The following is a 16,111-nucleotide window of genomic DNA, read 5'->3' on the forward strand; positions in this document are numbered from 1 at the left end:
AGAGGAAATAAAATACTGCATGCATGCAGAAAACAATTACATACAGTATGCATTATGGTAATTTTTTTCCAAAAAAATTGCCCAAATATTTCTTGGGCAAAAAAACTAATATAATCATGTGATGATAACTGCTGGTGTGTGTTGTTGCAGGAAGACAACCAGATGAAAACTCACATTCGGACCAGTTTAAGTGTTTGACAGAAACTAAGACGCTGAGCTTTTGCTTGTGTGGGAGGACTTTTTCCCCCCCCTTAAACTTTCCTATAAGGTTGTGTGGCTCTGGCACAAAGATCACAGCAACAACTTTATAGGTAACAAAAACAAAAACCACAATTTGATAAGTATTTTTGTTTTTAATTAAAAAAAAAGCCTAGATTTTGGAATTTAGCAACACTTTTCCAACATTTTTTAAGTTTTATTTTACATTTTAGTTTATTAGTAATGGGAAAACCTCTTAAAATGGGTAGTAGTATGAAAGTACAAACTTCTGTGCAAAAAAGATGTATGTACACACCACTCACATGGAGCTCTTAGTCACTTTTACTGATTAAAGCCTCTGTTTGCATTTAAGCATTCGTTTCGGTTTTTGGCAAACAATTTTTTTGTTTTTTCTGTGGATCTGGTTTTATATTTCATTTATTAACTGGAAAATTAATTCTGGCTTGGTCATTTTTATGCCCAAAATGCTAACATTAGTTAACATAGTTACTTGTAGATTATTCATGTAAGTCTGATATGCAAGTAAAATGTCAAATTTCAAGTCTGGTGATATTGAATATACTTGACTGATACATTTAGTTTATACTAAACATATTTTCCTTAATGATTAATTATTGGAATAAATAAACCTCATTTTATGGTCTTTTGCAGATAGTGTTGTGCATTATGGGTGTAGATATAATTTATTGATTTCATCAGAATAATTTTCCTCATCCCTTTAAGTAAATCAGTATTTTTGAAAACTACTCTATTCACCATGAATAATCCACAGATCTGAGACTAAACCCCTCACTTTTTCAGTGAAAGGATTTTCAGATGTGTGGCATAATTAAGTGATTGTTACCTTTCTCGAAACCCAGTAAAGTAAAACTTTTACTCATTTACAAAAAAAAAAAAATCTAGTGTGAATTCTCCAAGTTTTGAAAATTCTTCAGGCCTTCAGTTCCAGTATTTCTCTTTGTGGATCTTGGAGTCATTTCATTGGTTTGGTATACACTTTTATACACTGACGTCTGAGTGGACTCGAGAATTTTTCTCTAACTGATGTAATAGTCAAACACTTCACAGTTTATTAAATTAATGCTTCAAAATCAAATTATGTAGAAGAAGACGAGAGTCCAAGGCTCTGTAAAACATCTCATTACAAAACGCACGCACAGCATCTCTTATTTTCTACTTAGAGGGACTACAACAAGTATTTCTTAACTAACTCTCACTGATACCTAAAGGTTGCTGTGTAATTTTGTTCGCAGTGTAGAAAGTTAAAAAGTAAGCGAGCAAGGCAAAAAGAAATGCTGCTATCCTTGAGTTAATATCACTGTAGTCAGGTGGCATGTGAAGCCTTAATGCTGGTGATTTTACCACCCAACTATGTAAAATAACAATAAGCCCAAAACATTTTTTTTAATCTGAGTGAATCAGTCTTTAAAATAAATCTTTTAAATGTTGTTCTTATGCCAGCAACAGCGCACCAGAGTGCATGAGATATAGTGTAAAAAGAAATATTGAGAAATTTAAACATTTATATTAAATGTTATTTTTGTGATATGTAGAATATGGTGTGAGTTTTTCAGCTCTGCCTAAATTAACTTTCATTTTAATGGACTGTGGGAAATAAAAACTGCACAGACGCACACAATACACAGTCACATCTGATATCTTTCGCTGGCTTGCCAGCCTCTTATAATGCCTCTGATGCTCCCCGGCACCTAACAGTGACCATGGATACCAGCGCATCTGTGCAACACAGTTGTTCGCCGTAATCTGCAAAACAATATTCTCATCTCTCAGTCTAGCAACTTGATATTGTTTTGGTCTCATCTTTGCAGCAAAGTTGTTTTTAGGAAAACTAAAAAGTTATGATAAGTTCATTGTAGCCTTCCTGCTCTGAACAAAAGAGCAAACACGCACAGTTAGTAACGAGCTGGTGAACATGATGGAGCATTTGGCAGCCAAAAAGACAAATATTTCATTCCAGTTTTGATAAAAACCACGAGCAGAACAGAATGGAGAGTTAGCTTCATCATGTGTCAGATAGCATGACTTGAAATGAATGTTAATGTTGTTCGGTATGTGGTGAATGTGTAAATAAGCAATTGTTTCCATGGCAAAAATATGTCAGTGTTCATTTACAGCTTGCTGTGCCAAAGTCAAGACATCGTAAATTAATCCATGCAGTTTAATTAAATGTTTGGCTGATGTCATAGCTAAGGGCATGCTGATAAGAGCCTTGAGACCAATTTGTGGTGTTAGGCTATATAAATAAATTTCCTTGACATGACTTAGCACTGTGCCTTTCATTTCATGTACATAATATTCATTAAAGCAGTCATTATTGCAGCGCTTTGCTTTGTGATATAAGGGGGATTCTACATGAGGTGTAGGAGCTCTGCTATCACAGACACTCTCTGATTCATGATTCCAAATGACCGACAAATGTTTTCCTACCCCGTTTGTTACGGTCTGGCCCACTTTGATTGCCTCAGTGATGAGAATGACAAAATAACAAGAGAATTTTGATCAAAGACTCGGTTCAGCCTTTTCGAGCATCTGAATGTCGAGGCGGTGACGTGTGTAAAAATGCCGCTCTACCTCTCTGTCTTCCTCAGGTGAGCACCTGCGTGTCTGTCCTCAGGGATACACCTGCTGCACGTCAGAGATGGAGGACAAACTTAACCAGCAGAGCAAACTGGAGTTTGAGAAATTGGTTGAGGAGAGCAGCCACAAAATGAGAACAACATTTGTCTCCAGGCATAAAAAGTTTGATGGTAAGTTCCAGTAGATTGATTTGTTTTATCTATTTAACATGCAGAGACTGTGATTCATAGAAATTTATATCCCAGACACCACCTCTCCAAGCTGAATGTACTGAGACAAGCACTGTCAAACTTGTAACTACAGACTTCTGATGTCATGATTAATTATTACTTTGACTGTTATTAATAAGAAATGAGCTTATCTGGTTTAAAGATGGTTATTCTGGAGCCTTGCTATTACACTTGACTTCTTCACTACAGTTCTGCATTATTTGGATTTTCTTTATCTTCAGGGCTTTCTAGCTCACTATGATGTTGTTCTTCCTTATGCACATACACTGTGAACTACTGACATTTTGACAGTAAAAGATGGCACTAATGTGGCTTTTAAAAATATTTTCATTCTAATGAGCCTGTCTGTATAAGCAGGGGTTAAAGTGGGATTTTGCAGGTGAGAGAATACTAAGTTCTGGTGAAGCAGTGCAGTCTGGAGAAATGACTCACTCTGCAATAAATCATATAATAATATATATATGAGCTCCAGTACATGTGCTTTGTTTTTAAACCGGCTGTGATCAGCTGACCTGGTCTGATGCTGCTTTTGAGGTTTCCTACTCATTCTGATTTTAGCCATCTACATTCTACAATATACAAGCAGATGTTATATGAGCCATCAAGGCAGATGTCTGATTGCTAGCCACTATGAAGCTGGTATAAATGTGGAATTTGGCAAGTGTTACCAAAGAATATCATCAGCTAAATGCAAACTGACTCCTAGCCGAGTCCTGTTACTCAGCAGCGATCTTTTGCTTTATTTGGATGGTTATTTTAAAGCAGTGTCTGAATTAACCTTGATTTTCATAGTCAAGAAGAAATAAAAACTGTATGCAAAGAATCTCTGGTCTGATCTTATAAGTATAGACCATGGTAATGAACATGGATACCACAGTTTGCCCTGCACCAGTTCTGCATAACTGTAAACTGTAAAAGAACACTGCAAACAGCCCAGTTTACCCAGTTTATTCTGCACATACTGTCCAATACGGCATTTGAATAACATTAAATCTATGATTTAATCTGCTTTCAAAGATATTTCCCAATATGAAATAAAGATCTAGATTTCTATTACTGTCCAGTAGCTGTAGTACTGCAGTATATTGATAACGTATGGTAGCACTAAAATGTTTGCATTTTTTACTGATACTGACATTAAACTTGTTGCAACCTCATACTAATAACATAATGTTGTTTGCTGCTTTAACATATTTAGATAGTATTACTGTATCATAATACTGATATATCATAATGGCCTGTATGTAATTGAATGTTAAAAGATTATTAAGGCAAGCTTCAAGTAATTTGTTCCTACAATTGAAATCCTAGAACCATGTCATGAATCAAACACAGGTGTTATGGTTGTTTTATATTACAGCACTGAGATGTAAACAGTTTATACGTGTCTATACAGGCTGAATGATGACCCAAATCTTCAAATTATAGTTCACAAAAGATTTGTTGATGAGCAAATACAAGAGTCAGAGCCTTCGTAAGCGTGCTCTGTCGCCACCATAAAACCTACGGAGGGAAACGGCAGCCTAAAAATGAGCATAACTTAAAATCCTGACCATATCGCCTCTGTCAGTGCGCCCCAGGGTGGCTGTGGCTACAATGTAGCTCGCCATCACCAGTGTGTGAATGTGTGTGTGAATGGGTGGATGACTGGATGTGTAAAGCGCTTTGGGGTCCTTAGGGACTAGTAAAGCGCTATACAAATACAAGCCATTTAGCATTTATATGACAGCTCAGCTTAGCTGTCTTTGATAATAAAGCTGTTTCTCTGAAAATTAATTGAGATTCACCTTATTAATGACATTCAGCTTTCAACAATATTTTAATTAATGCAATGATAATGTTTGGTTAAATGTTGATGGCAATTATATTCAACGTAATGTAAGATAGTAAAACAAATATTGCTAATGTACAGTTTCCCTTAAATGTTAATTATTGGGACATATAATGGATGTGGAGTGTAACCTTTTCTCATTGAAAAACAAATTTGAAAGTGCTTCTAATATAACTAGATAACTTCATCATATACAGATCCACTGTCTGATTCAATTAATTTTTTTAACCTTTAAATATTTATTTTATTAAACGTCACTTGCAGAGCAGTCCTTACCTTTAAATATGATCTGTCAGCTTCTGCTGTTATATTTATTTCCTCTATCTTTCTCTATCTCTGAGAGTAAAATTATCCCATGTCAGTGTTTTTTTTTCTCCCTGGAAAACAGAGCCTTTGTACCTTAAGCTAGCAGACAGATTGTGCACCAAGATGCACAAAAACAGTTTGTGTGTTCACTGATATTTGTTGAGCTGTTTCAAATCCTGTATCTGAGATAACCTGTCACTTAAAGAAAAAGTTGCACAGTTATGCTCTCTCCTCTTAAGTAGAGGTAGATAGATGCTGATATACGGCAACAGAAACTTTATTGACATCGACAGCATGAGTGCATGACACGGATAAGAAGGAAAAGAGGAGGCATGCAGCTGGAGTCATGACTTTACTGTCTCTGTGACAACAGTTGAAAGCACTGCCAGACTGTATCAAATAAAAAATGAACTTGCCTGATAGTATTTAGTGTTAAACTGCCTATTTAATTACTCATTAATCGAAGGTGTCAGAACGTTGTTCCAGGTTGTTCAGGCCCACTTTAATCCCTGTATAACTGCTAGAGCTCACAGGGCTTTAAACCAAGGCTCCATGGTGTTTAATGCCATTTACACTTGTGTTTCTGCTTGTGCCATCCAAGGCTTGCTTTTTTACACTAACTAAAGATATCATGTATTCTTTTGAACTAGTCAGATGGAAAAAACAAATTGTAGGTGCACTGTTTTTTCCATAACTAATAATAGTAATCTGTTGCTTGAGTCTGGTTGTAGCTGAATGCTGCTAATGTAATTGACCAAGCATTACCTACATTTAGGTCCATACGTTTTTGCAGAGTAACACAAATCAAAGAATAAATGCACTGACCAGCTCAGCAACACCAAAAGACTTGAATGACCACAGAAGACAACTAAGGTGGATGATCGCAGAATTATTTCCTTGTTTAAGAAAAAAAACTTTACAACCTCTATTCAAGTCAGGAACATTCCCGAGGAGGTGCAGAGGGTTTACACACAAGAATAGGCGGGTCAGACTAGACTTTGTCAGGAAACGTCTGATATAGCTGGTAAAATTATGGATAGGGAGAGACTTATGATCTGAAGCATACTACATTATCTGTCAAACATGGTGGAGACAGTGTTATGACATGGGCATGTATACTGCCAGTGGAACCAGGTGATTAGTGTTTATTGCTAATAGAAGTAGCAGGATTAATTGTGTAAAAAATATACAGAGCTTTACTCGCTGCTAAGATTCAGCCAATTGCAGCAAAACTGAGTGGACAGCATTTCATGGTGCAAATGGATAATGACCCGAATGACCCAAAGCAAACTGCATAAACAACACTGTCTTTCTCAAGGCAGTGAAATGGGATAGTCTTCAATGGCCAAGCCAGTTAGCTGATCTTAACTCAACAGACGATGCTTTTCAGTTACTAAAGACCAAACTGAATGCAGAGAGGCTCACAAACCAGCAGCAACTGAAGGCAGCTGCAGTAAAGGCCTAACAGAGCATCTGAAGAGAGGAAACCATGGGTGTCCAAGGGCTCTAGACTTTAGGGATTAAATGACTGAAAAGGATTTTTATCCAAGTATTAAAACAATTCTTAGACTGTATTTAAAATTCCATTAGCTCGGGTACTCAAAAACCAGCAGGATTAACTTTCTCCACTGTTGTTAGCACTTGTACAAGTAAAATGTGGTAGTTGCTGGTGTGTTATTGGTCCCATCAGCCTCTGTAAGTGGATGGCTGTGTAAAGAAGGGACTGTGACAAACAGTTTTTTACCCAGAGATGAACCTCTTTAGCTTTGGGGGGTGAAGTGAACAGCCGACCACGCATTCCTCACTGCAGATTAGAAGCTCACTGCCTCGAGTGCCTGCCGTTTTTAGCATTGTATAAGTATGAGGCGATCCAATTGTGAACAATTGAAAAACTATGCTGGCTTTCTGGAAAAAAAAGAAAAGCTATTGTGTACACTCCGTCTTAGTCTGTATAAACATCCTTGAATATAAATATTTTTAAATGAAATGACTGCTTAATTTAACTTTATATTATTCTACTATATAAACAAAAATTAGTTTAAAATAAATTTGTTTATGCAGGTTGAAGAGGAAATGAAGGACCTTCGGTACAAAATATAGACACTAATGAATCTTGAGTTAGGGCATTTTTGTCATCCTTGGCTGAATACATGTCTAAAATCCTCCCTGTGTGATACGAACTGAAAACTGTGTAGTGAGTATAGTTGGAAGAAGCGAGAAATCAGTGTTCTACTAGCTAAAAACATCAATGGTAGTTTCTTTCAAATTTGTTACTGCCAAATGTTAAATGAGCCATCTGACAGGTTGGCAGTCAACTGAGGACAATACCTGCATGTCCTTGGAACAACAGCACAGTAGAAATTCAGTTTTTATTGTTTTAACTGGTAAAATCAGCTTATTTGTATAATTGTTAGACAAAGACTGAAGGCCTGATAAGAGATTGTTTTCAATGCCTAAATGCATAATTTAGATAAAGGACACTACTCATGTGTATAAATTAGTTGTCTGGTGGTGTCTTTTTTCTGCAAGTGCTCATTTAGGATAAACCTTCACTCTTTACCGTTGCATATTGTCAAGATCTCAGACTGTTATACTATGTCGTTTTCTTTGAATCACACACTTACATCAGTTCTAGAGAGCACAAATATATGAAAATGAATTCCCACATTAAAAAGATCTTGTAATTCACAGTTTTGTTGGCTCATATTGAAGCTTTTTTGAAAATGTATGTAATTTCTGACCCCGCAGTCTTGGTTTTGATTAAATAATATAAATGTGCAGCAGAGTTCTTCTTCTGTAAAAGCTTAATAGGTAGCCACAGGTTATGAAATTGTTGCTAGGTTGTTTTAAATGTTCAGTAGAATAGTTTGAAGGCAGGGGCGTATTTCTACATTAATAGCACCATTTCAGTGACGTTACCTCTAGAGCAGTGTCCATATTGTATATCTGTGCGTTTATGTGGTAACACTGGGGACACAAATCACTCGTGCAATTCCACCTTCTACACATGCCCGTATCACCGGGCCACTCAACATCGCATCCCTTCTCCTTGCGTTAAGCTCCATCCACCTCGTGGGGTTTGAATCATCCCTCATCAATTTTACATGCCCTTATTTCTGTCCTCAGTTATTTATAGGGCCCTATTATGAAAACCTTAACTTACTTTTTGATTACTGACTGCTTCCCTTGGAGGCCTGTGGGTTTTGATGCATTATTGAGCAATCCTACTGCCATGAATGACTGTTGCACACTAGAATTTAGGCTTGGGTATTCTGCAAGTCCAATAATCCGGCTGAGGACCCTCTTACCCCATCTCTCAGTATGCCATATATTCTCCCAGAGAGATTTGAAGTTCAGTAATATTCCAGTCCAAGACAAAGAACAGGCTGTAAGAAAGGAACCTCACAACCAGCTTTGCAGTGCATAATGCAAATCTCCATTTTTTTCCCCACACAAAAATTTACTTTTATAATTCTCTGAAATTATTAGTGTTCTCTGTTTAGCCTAGTACGTGCCCTAAGGTAACTTGAATTAGACACACAAAATGTGATAAATATTTGCAGTATTTATATGTGAGCGCAAAAGCTGGAGAGACACTGAAATACGGAGAAAGAGACTCTGTGTATGAAATAGGCAAAGAGGGAGAGAATTGCATCGCATCTGTTAAAGATTAATTGCTGAGGATGAACCATGATAAAAGGTGCCTCATGCTCAGTCAAGTGATTTGAGATTGAAAGTGCTCCACAGACTCACTCACTCTCTCTCTCTCTCTCTCTCTCTCTCTCTCACACACACACACACACACACACACACACACACACACACACACACAAAGAAAGAGAGGGAAAGTGATCCAAAACAAAATAGCAGATATAGAGGATAGCTGGCCAGTACCTTTGGTATCCCACAGGCCAACCTCTAGAATGTAAGACAGGTACTGAGGAACCAGTTGAACATTAGGAATAAGATCCAAGCCATCAATACATTTGTCCTACCTGTCATCAGATACCCAGCTGGAATAATAAGCTGACCATAGGAGGAGACAGATACCACAGGTGCTAAGACATGAAAACTCCACAAAACAGGCTCTGCAACAAAAGTCCAGAACCCTCAGGCTCTACGAGCAATGGAAAGCAGGATGGCGAGTATGAATGAGTGTCAGAGCCACAATCCAGGATGAAACACGGAACATCCATGAATACATCAGGTAGATGGCACCTCGAGATGAGGCATTCCAAGATTTGCTCAGGCAGCTGAAGACAGACAGTGGATGATGAACTGAAGGAAGAACTCATAAAAGAACTCATATCATCAACACATACAGGGGACCACTGTGATACGTGGAAATCCCAAAAGACAGCAACATCAGGAATGAGGAGCACAAGAAAATAGAGACCCCCAAACCAAAAGATTGACCCCAACAGATTCCAGGCAGCTTCTCTGCAGAACACTGCAGGCCTGGGAACATTGAAGATACTGTGCAGACCCCTCAAACTCCCAGCCCTTTGGTAGAGGATCCAGGTTTCAGGAACACACACACACACACACACACCCTCTAGAGCACTGCCCACATAGTATACTTGTGGGACACAAATCACTTGTCTGTATAAAGCTATTTTGTGAAGCTGTGTTTACTTTGCCTGAAGAGATTCATGTAAAATTGGAAGATGTAACAATGTGACAATGAAACTGATTTGGAATCTGTGAATTTGATTATTGTGACACTGAGAATGAGATCAGTGTAGTGTGGTGTGACTTACCAACAGATTTACCTGATTTAATTCTGTATGTATTTGTAATTATGCTTTGTTTTTTTTAATTTATTTATTTATAAGTGTCAATTACCAAATGCCAAATAGAATATACAACCTAAACCCCAACTCCCTAACTTTAAATGACCTCTTACCCTGGGTAAACACAGTATTTATTTATTTATTTTTAAATATTTCTTTATGCAAAGTAATCACAAAGTAAATAATCATTTTACCTGACATGCATCAAAAATATATTTATTTTCTTTGTTAAGGTTAGATCCAGGTTGTTTCAACTATCTCTGTGACTCACAACACTTCAGAGGGTCAACGGCATGATAAGAATTTAATCTCAAATTTTCATATCAGCAGCTGTAAGTTCCTGGCTTCATAAGAATTTAATCTGTCATTTTGTTCCTGTTCTTTGCTTGGAGCTACAGTATTTCAACTTTCATATGGTAAAATTGCAAAGCATGCTACCGCTTTATCGCTGAAAGATTACATTAACTCAGATTTCTTGTTCTCCTTTTTATACATGTGTAATTGAGCATTATGTCAAAATAATGATTGGTAGTCCTGTAGGAGGTTAAAAGGCAGAACTGGAGAGAAGTTTGAGATATCTGTCTCTACCTTTCTGTTTACTATTTGCTCTAGTTGTATGGTAGATGCTCATTAAATTCAGTTTGGTTGATACGTTTCTGTTCTCTCACAAGACCTGAGCAAGAGATTAGAGTGTGTGGTTGGTTGACTACAGTCTGCATTGAGCAGTGCCCTGGTTGACTGAGTTCTTTGATCCTGCCTCAGTAGATCTCTGCTCAACACTGAGAGGTGTTGTGTCCCTCATTCTCTTCAACAATCACTTTTTCACACCCAACTTAAACCAAGACTGACTTGAACACAGCACCCTATTCTCTCTAATCTGTCATCTTTACCAATTCACAGGCTTCTGCTAGACTGTGTAAGCTGGCAGATAGGAAGAAAGCACAACTGGACTTTTTGAATTTGAGAGATTTTGTCTTTATTCTCTTTATTTTATTTACACATGAAGTTGCTCAGATATAACATCAATTTCAAAAATCCGTCATTTTGAACAGGCAGATGAGCTGAACAGCTGACAGTTTTTCTAGGCTACTTGAGTTAAATTTTGATAGTTTTTACACGACTTCTTTAGTGCATTGGAGTTGTTCGTGGATCACAGAACACACGCAGGGATGAATGAGGTGGGAGACAATAGAATGTGTTCCTTGTAGTCAGCACAGAAGCCTTGCATATGATGTTGTGGCCCCCCGTGAAACACTGAGTAGAAAAACAAGCTGTGATGGGAAACTTGTTATGTGACGTGCGTGCAGGCAGGAGAAGGACCCAAAGTGCAGACTCCGGAAACAGGAAGTAACTCAAAACACAGCTTTAATGCTGAACCCAAAAGGGTAACAAAACTAGGAATACAAAATACACTTACGCAGACAGAACACACAGCTAGATAAGGGTAGATCACGACATGGACACAGAGAAACACATGGCTTAAATACACAGAGGGAGCAATCAGGGAATGGGTAACAGGAGGGAAACACAGCTGGGGCAAATCAGGCCTAACGAGACAAGGAGGGGCAAAACCAGATAAGACATAAGACATAACTCTAACAAAGGAACCACAGAATAGAAATGATAAATAATACAATAAACTCAAAACCCTGGGTCAACAACCCAGGCATCCTAACAAAACTAGAGGATGAGTCACTGCACTTCAAAATAAGAGTGAAAGATGGAGGCCTGTGAACCAACATATAGTAACTTTTTGTTTTAATAGTAATGTCTCACACACAAATCCACCTTCAATTAAGTTTTTGAATGCATGTTGGGATGCATTAAAATTTAAATTGGGTCCAGTCAAGAAATGGATTGAAAGCTTGAGATACAAATGGTTGGGTTTCAAATGAACAAATAGCACACTCTATTTATCCTTTAAATAAGATTTTATGTCAACAACTTTTTGTGTATTTACTGCATTGCTATGACACTGGGGGATTTGTTCAATGAGAATGGCACTGTGGTGTATCCTGCACTTCTTCACAGTGTCTTCTCTTTGCATCTCCCTCTTAAAGAAAGCCTTTCAACAAAGGATACTTGGGGTCCTCAGTGCTATTAATTCCTCTTTAAAGAATGTGCCTTTTTAATCTGTATGCATTTAATTTAATATTTGTAGCACTTTGGTCAACATTGTTGGATGTAAAGTGCGTTATAAATAAAGATGCTATGCTATGCTATGCTATGCTAATGCACAATGTTAACAGCAAAGTATTTTTCAGGAGGTTCATCAGTTTCCAGTGCATAGTTCCCCCTCTATAGAGAAAAATCCCCCACAGTGCTACTCCTGTTCTGAGCTGAATTTAACGCCATTGTATCCTAACCATAGGTTTGATACCATTCATGGATTTATAAAACCTCTGCTAACTTTCCCAGACATCACAAACTTAGATTCTTTTACATTTATTATTTATGTTTGACATTCATTGAAGTACTTAGCAAGTGAAACTTTGAAAATGCCCACCGTTCATTGCTGACATCAAATAGTTACATCAAAACAGGATCTCAAAGGTCCTCATTATGCTATCCCCCCACTTCAGCTCTGAAGTTATGAACTAGAATTCTAATCAGCAGTTTTGTCATTAAAAGCATCATTTTTTTTAAAATATGATGCTTTTTTAAAAAAAAAGTTTACCTAAATATCCTTAATATCCACAGCTTGACAAGCTATAATCTCCTGTGTTGCTTCTGTAATTTTAAGTGATAGCATGAACACATGTAATTACATAGGCTCCATTGTTGCAAACTGAGTATTTGAGTTTGTGGACTGATTAGTAATTCCCATTATGCTTTGTGCATAATATAACATCCGGCATTATTAATTTAAACACTGAATGAATTTAAAAAGGAGGTTATACTTCATGCACACTGCAAAATTCTGGTAAGAGTTTGCACTTTGATCTTGCACCAGATTTTCACACTAAACGCTGGCTGAGTTTGGCTAACTGTGTGTTCATTTAACAGACATAAGCGTGTGAACTCTCTGTACGCTCTTACTAAAGAAATTTACAGAAAATACATTCACATATCATTTGATATATAATTGCACATCTTGCAGATATTTTTAAAATAAAAAGAATTTGCAATTTGTAATAGATAACAGATAAAAATGTAATAATTATTTTAAATTATTTTGAATATATAATTTGTTTACAGATGACATGGTCAACTAGGCTTAAAGTAAACTTTTTACAGGGGTTGCTATATGCACTGTAAACAGGAGTTAATCCACAATAATGATGCTTTGTAATTTAGTGTCAAATGAAATGTCAATTACAAGATTCAATTCTATTGTATTTATATAACACTAAATCACAACAGTCGTCTTAATGCATTTTATAAGGTTAGAGCCCAAAATAATACAGAGAAAATTAAATAATAAAATATAGATGTATTATAGCTTTACTTAGTGAACATATTGGCACCTCACACCCTGGATTAACATAAAAGCTGATCCAAAGAAAACTTTTTTGGATTAAAATGGACAAATCAATGACACCATGTCTGTACTCCGAGCGCGACATCTCCTAGTAGAGCACACACTAAACAGAACATAAAAAAATGCAGGGGACACAAAGGACACTCCAGGACTTGGTAAGCATCGGATGGTACAAGACCTTCATTACACCGGAGATGACACTAAATTACACAGAGCAGAACGCTGGTGAGGACAGGCCATACATTGATTTAACCCCAAAGTTGAAACCCCTGTTTCCATCGCATGCCCACTTCTAATGAAATCTAAAACCGTGAGGGCACACGGTTCCTGGAAGTATTCATAAATAAATAACCTCTGTTTTGGTGTCCCTGTGTTATCCTACGTGAATGTCAGGAAGACGGTAAATCTCCGAGGACTGAGTGAATGGGGTCTGTCCAGCAGTGCTTTAGCTGGGAGTTGGTGGCAGCCTCCATCATCTGGCACAGGCTGCAGCCCTGTGTCACTTTTGCACTTCAGGATGGATGGCTCTGTACGGTCTGGACACTGTTAAGTCTCTCCCACTGGTGAGCTTCAAGGAGAGGCTATGAGAGGAATGCCTTTCCCACAAGCTGCTGTAGCAAAAAAGAGGAGGAAATCCATAGGTGTGGTGCAATGTGATTCTTCTCTTCAATATATTTATTAAATTTAAACTTTGTGTCACATATTGAAACACATACGCTGTGAAAACTCACTTACGAAAAATCCTATCCTAAGGATATTGAGTTTGCTCAGACTACAGCTGAGATCATGCCGTCTGCAGCGACAGATGAAAAATGTTACCCCCCTCCTGCAAAGTTGCTGATATGCTTCCCTCATAGATTCCTATGGTTTCACCTCCTTTTGATTTCCATGCATCATTTAAATTCTAGTGAATATGGGGACTCTGAGGTTGGTATAATTTTAGTTCAGCATCCACTTGAGATGTGACAGTGAGTAATTGGCATGTCATGCCATATGCATAGATTGCAGTAAGAGCAAGTTGACATCAGCAGAGCTAGAAAGAAAGGCTGATTTTTATTCTGCATTGCTGATTGAACCATTTTTTATTATCCTTATATACTTTTTATATTTGTCTATAATGTGTGATTGATGTGGTGGTGTAACAATATATTAATAATAATTGATATTATTCGAAAAGAAAGGCTAGTAGCCAAAGCATTTGCTTCCACGCTGTTTTTATGTAGTTCAGAAATGGAAACTTTGTTATTTGTTATTATTTGTTAAATGTAAAAATGGCTTTTCCCAGTTTGTCTTATTCAGGTGTTTGAAGAGTAGAAAAATCTTTTTGCAGACTTTGACCTTAGAAGATGGAAAACGTTCCATTATCAGACGGTGAACCCCAACCTGTTTGAAATTGAATCTTTTGGCCTGTTTGCCTGAAGTGCTTATTTTGGTGATTGTTTATTGATTTAACTGAATTAATGCTTTAGGTTCGATTCAGCTGATGCAATGAAAATTTCTCGTTTCTTGGCTCATTTCAATCTGAGCACAACTAAAAGGTACAATTGGGAAATATTAAAGAAATATTTCCCATCTTAAAAAAATGAACAAAACAGTCATTTAGACTTAAAGAAATTATAAGAAAATCAGTTTCCATCTAGACCGTATAGCCCTGCGACATATTCTAATATATCCAAACAATTGACACTATGAAGGCAAACTCAAAACAGAAGTCCTACGTGCGACAGCTGTCGTCTGTTTCCTCTGAAATATTTGTACAGTTTTTCTGATGTTGCCTCATTCTCAGATCCCAAAACTCACTCTTGCACATGCATGCCCTTAAGGCGTTAAAAGATTTGCAGTCACTCATGTCATACATACAAATGTTAGACGTACTGCATACTGCAAGTGTAATATTCACATAATACACTGAATAACATCACTTGCCGGTGTCACTGAAGGTTGATTGACTGGAATTCCACAACGGACGTGTAGTTCCTGATCTTGCCTAGAGAAAAGTTAACCTTCATTTTAAAATGATATACTTTTTTTTTCCTGTCTGAGAACCTCAGTGTTCTCAGTCAGGCGCAGGAAACACTCCGGAGGATGGATTAGTCTGACAAAGCTCTGCATGCAAGCTTTCATGGGGAGAGGCACTCCAACAGCCAGGTTGAGACAAAGCTGCTTATCCACAGGGTCACAGTAATGTAATGGTGTGTGCAGCCAATTTTCTCCTTGCTATTCAAATTGCATGAATATCGTCCATGAAAAGAATCAAGGCTTTTTAAAGCTTTCCTTATTGACTCATCTCATGCCTCTCAATGCTGAACTCTGTGTCAGATCTTGGAAGATCCAGAGGCGGCCTCAGCAAAGGAGATAAACTGTGAAACAACTGTGGATTTGCTAATCGTGGTTAAATATAGAGTCGCGTCTGAAAGCATTTAAGTTAGTAACTACTTTTTGCTTTAGGAATGAAATACAAGAATGTTCCCAGAATAATAGTTTATACTTTGGGATCCAGTGCAGTCCAATGCTGCTTATGAGGTGTTATTTTCTTTTAAAAATACATTTATATTGTAGTTATTAATAGCATTAAATTCATCACTCAAAAGTACTGCAGTGTCTTGAAAAAGTAAGGAATTGTCTTTTTAGTGATGATGCCTTATCTTACTAA

At 37.3% G+C, this 16,111-nt stretch overlaps 1 protein-coding gene across 1 annotated transcript in view; it reads left to right on the plus strand.

Moving 5' to 3' along the window:
* gpc6a (glypican 6a) overlaps nt 1-16,111 on the plus strand; it is a 182,836-nt gene that overhangs the window by 25,980 nt on the left and 140,745 nt on the right. Inside the window, exon 2 of the mRNA XM_085346275.1 lies at nt 2,829-2,987. Within this exon, the coding sequence (XP_085202401.1) occupies nt 2,829-2,987 (159 nt within the window). The remainder of the gene's footprint in view (nt 1-2,828; nt 2,988-16,111) is intronic.

Source organism: Diplotaxodon limnothrissa, linkage group LG1 (genome assembly GCF_057381915.1).
Source record: "Diplotaxodon limnothrissa isolate DT_005_m linkage group LG1, D_limnothrissa_male_GT1.1, whole genome shotgun sequence".
Taxonomy (NCBI): Eukaryota; Metazoa; Chordata; class Actinopteri; order Cichliformes; family Cichlidae; genus Diplotaxodon; species Diplotaxodon limnothrissa.